A 7358-nucleotide genomic window follows, 5' to 3' on the forward strand; every position below is an offset into this window, starting at 1 on the left:
GCAGCACACCTTTACTTGAATCCATGCTACATTCTTCTATTTGTGTTGGCTGGGCTATACTTTGCTGCATGTCAAAAAGTGTTCATGCTAGATCTGAGTCCTTCATTTGTTCTTCCCAGAATTTCAAAAGAGTCAACCATGGTATCCATCGAATAATGGAAGCTCTTGTTGCTTGGTTTGATGTTGCTACAGTTGAACTCCTGTCCTGGGCATTCCATTAATGAATAGGATCTCAATATACAATAAAACATTCCATCTGCATTTCTGTGTTGCAATCCTGGGCAATTTACTATAACAAAGTCATATTTTTGCACTGTTGTTGTTGCAAAACATACTATCATTCTTTCCACAATTTTATAATTCAGTAACCATTTAAGAGTAGCATGGTCCACCCAGATGGTGAACCTCCTATCATACAATTACTGGTGATAGTTTTATGATGACTACAGCTGTAAGCAATCCTTTCTTCTCTGTGCAGTATCTGCATTCAGGAGCCAAGAGCACACATCTAGTGTATGTGATTGCACATTCTACTCTATCCTGCAACTGTAATAACACTGCCCCGACTCCATTATAGGAATTTGCTGTCTTATCGTGGATATACCAAAGCTAAAGCATCCACTAGTTTTAAGGAAAGCAGAAAATGGTCCTGCTATCTTGGAGAAGTTGGCCCAAATCTGTTAGTAAGATGACCCAAAAACCGAGAAAAATGCAGATGTATTGCTTGGTTGAGGATAGTCTCTTACCACTGCTATCTCAGTAGTCTCTGTAGAGGCTCCATCTCTACCTTCAATGGCACATAAGCACACATCTTCCTGGTTTCAGTTTCAAGCCTGCTTTATTTATCAAATGGAATACTATTCTTATTTTTTCAGCCAGAGACTCAATGTGCAACCAAACACCAAAACGTTTCATCATAGACTAGACATCTCTCACATTACAGCCCTTTCAGTATAAGTTCCAATAACATTTCGAAAATCGCAGACATATTACACAGGTCGAATAGTATGATGCGGAACTCATACAAGCCATTTCTTGTGTTAAAAGAAGTCTTACAGTTGCTCTCATTATCAGCTTCACCTATCACGATCCAGATGCTAGATCTAAAATGGTGAGGCAATAGGAACCTTCCAATGCATCTATACATTCATTTGTTCACGGTAAGGGAAAAGTGTCAATATGAATTAGTATGTTCACTTGTATAAAATCAACACAGAATCTTAGCATACTTTCCTTCTTCCTGATAATCATTACTGGAAACAGCCAAGCACTCTCTGAGGTTTTATGACTCCATCCTTCAAAATTCATTGTATTTCAGCCCTGGTCAAGTCCCTAGTGCTTCAAGAAAACCAGTATGATAGTTGCTTTATCAGACATGCACTAGCTTTATCTATGTTGTTGCAAGGCAATGTTGTTCATCCCAATTGGTCATCTGATCCCAAATATGCAATGACATATTCCACCAGCAAGTCACTGAGTTACTTTCACTGCATTGAGTCCAGGTTATGTGCACAATACTAATCCAACAATCTCAGATGTGTTAGTAGCTGTTACTTGTTTTTGGACATGGTACAATGGATGCAGCCCTAGCATTACCACTAGCCTTGGTTACTTCCACTTTCTTTACTGCACCTATGGTCATTCCACCATAAAGCTGGATAGCTGACTACCCATAGCTACAAAACAACACTGGGACTTCATCCCTCATTGAACAGATAACTGCCAAAGCTAATACTACCTGCTTTCTGGACAGGAAACAGTTCATTTAACGTGTGGCTTCTATAACTGACATGGTACTGATGCACTAGACTTCATCAACAGTAAACCATGGAACACCATTTAGGGAGTACTATTATTCCCTCTGCTACATAAACTCGTGTAATCCATTTTCTTGGACTTGTTGATTTGGCTAACACCAGATAACTCTCCAGTGGACTTTCAGTAAACCAGTTGCACTTGTGCAACTGACTGATAACATTCACAGTACATCCATCCCAAAGTTAAAGGCTATTACTTTCATTTTGTGAGTGATGTTTTCTACACACATCCAGAGTAGTCTTTCCACTTATGTTTAGTCTGTCATTATTCATAAGAACGAAGCCTGCATCCATCAGACTGAATACACAGTTGACAACACTAGCTGCTACAGTGTCAACCAGGGACTCAATCTCTCACTCTTGTATCCTCATAGGTACAAGTCAAGCTCTATCCAGCTCTGAGAGAGCTGGGCTGATCACTAAACCCTTTATTTGAACTGTATGATGTGCTCCCCAAGTTGGTGGCCAGGCCAGACTTGGACTAGATTAGTTTTCTGAGCTGTAGTGGCAGTATTTATCACTTACAGTTGGTTCTCCTGGACCCCTTTAACCATGATTACTTGTTGCTTGACAATATACAGGCATTGATGGCTCTACAGCATCTGCTGAACCATCATTTGTAAACAATAATCTTGCTGTCTTTGCTTGGCAAAGAATGGCCAGTTCACTTGCCAGTGACCTATCATACCATAAAAAAAGCAGATGCTTTACTCCTTCTATAGCCCCACCCCCTCACTGGAAATCAATGTGGTTACATTGCAGTGCTAAGATGTGTTGGCAGCTGGTTAACTCTTTGCATGGTTCAGGCTCAATGTTGTAGAGGTATCTGAGTAAGACAGTCCATCTAAGGTGTAGCCACAGCAACTGTCACCAAGGGCTTCTTTCTCTCCAGCAACTGTCTCCCAATTAATTACCAATTTGTATTTGGTCACAACGAAAATTGCTTCAGTGAAAGTAAAGTTATCTTTCACATGATGTTTCACTGGAAAGTCCCTCAATGAACATATCCACAACTATGTGTTCATAATCTGCTGAAGCCATTGCAGGATAAGCTATATTGTACATACAATGCAGGTGATCCATGTAAATGGCCAGGCTTTTAGTGGCATTTCTCTTCCAAGCCTTAAATTTGACCCAGTGGATTGCTTGATTCTCAACTTGGTTGAATTGGCAACATAACTCAGGCTCACAACTACCCCATGGTTTCATGTTCTTTTCCCATTGGTCCTTGTTGTCTCAAATACTGGGAAAACAGCACAGACATGTGGAGTTCATCCACCAGTGGCACACCCAGTCCTTCTTGTATGGTCTTGATCAGAGCTGAGGTCGTACTACTCTGGCTGATGATGAACAGAGAGTCCTAAAGAAACCATCCAATAACTTGCCAAGAGCCATTCCATCTCGGTAACCATCAGTTATCTGTGTTTCCTTTGCAGAGATCTATCCTCAGGGAAATCTGCAATTCTGCATACACCAGACATCAGCTGATTTTCTTCAGTCTGCAATCACAAAGAGACAAGGACCAGAAAAGGACCAGAGACATCACTAGGTACTTAAAAAATTAGGGACTCAGGTGCGGGAATTTTTCGGCATTTCAGTATGATATTGATCATGGTTTTTTATTCTCATTTTTAAGACATTTGAAGTCAAATAGAACCGAGGCATAGGTCCCATGAGCCAGTGCCTAACAATGCCTCTGGAGAGGGCTTCTTCTTGACTCAACACCTCTCTTATACAACCATCTCTCTCCAGTGGCAAACTTGCTCTCAGTCATGAGTACTTTTTACCTGCAGATATTGACATTCTTTAAGTAACAAGCATTTCTTCATACTTTTTTGACTCAAGAGGTTAAATAATTGAAATAAACACGTTAGGAAAATCAGAAAACTCTGAAATAATATCCTGTGGTCACTGCACCAAAATTTTTCCTTCCTTTGCCTATCTATGGTATTCTCAGGTTAAACTGATTTCTGCAAAGAGTATTAAGTAGGTCCACTTTATAACAGGAGTATCTCAAAATAAATTTTAAAGCAACTGAATTTCACGAAACTACTGAGTTTAAGCAAAAAATCATAAGACTGAACATGATGTGTAATACAAAATGAAAACAATATTTATTTAACACCAAGACAAGAATACAGTATGTGTACTTGCTCTCACTGGACTCATGAACTGGCTTTCTTCTCTCATATTTTTTCCATCAACCAGCTTACTTTAGATCCTGTGTATTACTGTTTAAATCAAATGTTTCTTGCTTAATGGGAAATGCTGGATTTACCCATAGTGACTAGAGCTACCACATGACTGATCATTCTCCTTCAACATATGGGAGGCCATAACATTTGTCCCACCAGTGAAGGAAATTGCTGTCATCTACATTTTTATACAACATACAGTGTTACAGCAATACCACCTGCTGGCAGAGCAGGCAAACTCAACATAACTGTTTTGCAGACCACATGTTTTCCAAAAACTGTTATCAGAATAAACAACAATTCTTGGAAATTTCTACATTAATCAAAAAAAAAGTTTGAAAATGCATGGTATGTTGCATATCACAAAGGTATACAAACTGTTGTTATTTATCTGTAATTGTAGAGCTTTTGAAAACATTTTCTTTAACACATGCATGTTTTTTTTAACACAACCCTATCTTTCAATGTTCATTTCTCTAAAAATCTGATGGTACATTTTTTACAGATTTTAAGAACATATAATGCAGTTTTCCAAATTTCAGCAATTTTGAAACAGAAATTTGCAACTAACGACAAATGAGATCCACCACAATAAAGATTATATTAACTGTATAACAGAAATATAGTAATATACATAAATATTAGAAACCAGTGAAAGCAAGCTTGTTCTTAATTGGAATTGTCTCTTTCTACAGTGTTAATAACACCTATTAATAATGCAATTCATGTTGATATCATGAAATATTTGAATATTTTACTTAACTAATAAATGGATGATGTGTTATATTTATTTTTGTTAAAATCGTGAATGATGATGGCATTGCTAACTGATGATTACAATGGTCTGAATGACTGAAAAATGTCTCTTCTAGATCACACCCCAGTTTTTTAATGGTAAGTCCGAGGGCTTACAACATTAAAAATTGGGTTTCAAGACCCAAAATTGCTACAGCACAGATATTCTACTGTGTAGCTTTGTGATTAATAATAAACAAACAAACTCTTCTAGATCTTTCATTATCGTGGGAAAGTATGATATTCAGGAAGCTGACTGGGAATTTTAATGTTTGTTTGTTAGTTTTTAGGACAAAGCATTGACTTGGCACTTCTATAACTACTATAATCAGAAATGTACAGGTCTTAGAAATTACAAAACTATAAGATCAGAAATTAGTAAATTTTAATTACCAAGAAAAAATATGCAACAAAAACACTGCAAAAATTACCTGCAAATGCTTCATCTGTGGGAGCAAACAAAGTGAAAGCTCCACGAGATTGCAGGTTTTCTATCAAGCCAGTTTGGTTTAGAAGCTCAAGAAAGGTGTTCAGGCCCAAATTCTCTGCTACAGTTGTGAGAGGTAGAACTAAAAAAAATTCAAATGAGAAAAAAATCCTGACAAAAGTTTGATAGGCTATACAATTCATAAGTAACCCAAGAAAGATGGACCTTAAATAATTTTACAAAAATAAGGAGTAAATTAGTAAAAGAAATCTTGACATTATGCAAAACAATGGCCATGCTATCATTCATAGGAACAATGTCTTACTTTTTTCAATGCTATCAAAGTTGCTTCATTTTATATTTCACCAACTGTATGTTACATATATCTGTTGAAAACACCAATTAGTACCTTAGAAAAAAAACATATAATAGGGTCATACTGATTATTGATGGCACTCTGTGAGAGATATAAATTCTGTGCCCCTCTTCAAAAGTATCCTTGCCTTCAAAGATACAAAGTTGCACCCCCATGTGCAGATACACCACTCACATTACCCTTGATATGGCCCTGTTCCTAAACTTCCTGAAGCTTTCTTTGCCTTAAATATACAAGTTATTCTTTAGTCTTGTAACTGTGCCTTTGAGTTTACTCTGTACAGTAGCAACACATTTTTATACTTCTTATTTTCCATTATACTGTTCTGCTTCATGTAACAATATTTTAATTGGTTATACCTTTCATGATGATAATGTACTGTGATTTTAATTATAATGATATTAGAGTAACATGTTTTATTTTTCTACATGTTATCTTCCATATTTTTCAGTTGATGTGTGGCCCTTTAAATTCTTGTTCTTATGAGTGACATTGTTAGTACTTTTATACCATACTTAGTGTGTACCCTTTTATGCTTTACTGACTTATTGCTTCTTATATAGCACAATAACTGTCTTTCTTAGCTAAGTTCAGAAATAACTCACCTTTCTGTGGTAGCAACACTTTGTCTACAGAATATACAACACCATTGCCTGTAAACTGCCCATCATCTAGAAGCCTAGCACCTCCCACGATTGTCTCAGATATATTGCAAGTGATCTCCAGTGGCTTGTGATTTATAGAATGGATAGTGTGAGTACCTGTTGCAGCTGTATGACACCAGATGTCATCAATTATGTGGTATTTGAGAAGATCTGGAAATAATTTTCAAAATTACCTTAAATTAACTATAAGTCTTTTAATAAAATTAAAATTTGTATTAATATTTTATAGAGTAATTATAACAATTCAAAGTACTTACTTTAAAAATATTTGATTATAGATTCCTCTATTTAAGGATAAATAATATTTTCCACAACGAGTGTTTGACCTCCAGACTAGCAACTTAGTCATTCTCAGGTCCTTATCAATTAAGTAAATTAAGTTAAGAATTGAAGTTTTGGATTCTAATGCAGCTAGTCTGTTTTATTTTGAATCTGCTACTCAGTTATGAATCTGTAAGTATTGGAAGTACTTTCATGTCAGAAAACAAAGTTTGGCAGTGAAAATCTTTGGAACTGCAAAGGGGATTAGATATATAAAAAAATTGCAGTTGAAAGTGGTCAAAAACACATTTACAATAAAACTCAATTTAAATAACTTGAAAAATATGCATTATGTGAATTCCTTAAAAAAGTAGCTGCAACTCACTGCTATGCAATATTTTATGTTAATGTTAACTATTTTTAATTATAGGAATGTCTCTTATGATTCAAATAAAGTTTAAGTGATGATGTATTACATTCAATCAGGATTTCCTTTAACTATATGCATCCTTACCATATATAATTATACATGTACAAGTATAGCAATGTAAATGCTATTTATGCTTCTCAAAACTTTGTAGAGCTTTGATAATTTTAATAATGTTACATATTCTGAAAACATTAGAAGTTTTTTTAAAAATAATTTTTAGGGGCAGTGTATACAAGTGTATATAGTGTATTCGATGACGAGAAACCCACTTTGAGACTTATAATGGCTGGAGATGGCTTGAATGGGTAATGAAGAAAAACTTTAATATAAGTTTAACATAACAGCAAATGTACAACCTGATGATGACAAAACCTTGTTGAAACGTTGTACAT

At 35.8% G+C, this 7358-nt stretch overlaps 1 protein-coding gene across 1 annotated transcript in view; it reads right to left on the bottom strand.

Annotated features, from left to right (window-relative positions):
• The window catches only part of LOC111089060 (transforming growth factor-beta-induced protein ig-h3-like), a 68805-nt gene that overhangs the window by 34517 nt on the left and 26930 nt on the right, over positions 1–7358 (bottom strand). The window contains exons 5-6 of the mRNA XM_022400773.1: positions 6216–6425; positions 5239–5376 (exon numbers count right to left, since the gene is read on the bottom strand). Coding sequence (XP_022256481.1) covers positions 5239–5376; positions 6216–6425 — 348 coding nt within the window. The remainder of the gene's footprint in view (positions 1–5238; positions 5377–6215; positions 6426–7358) is intronic.

Source organism: Limulus polyphemus, unplaced genomic scaffold (genome assembly GCF_000517525.1).
Source record: "Limulus polyphemus unplaced genomic scaffold, Limulus_polyphemus-2.1.2 Scaffold5133, whole genome shotgun sequence".
Lineage (NCBI taxonomy): Eukaryota > Metazoa > Arthropoda > Merostomata > Xiphosura > Limulidae > Limulus > Limulus polyphemus.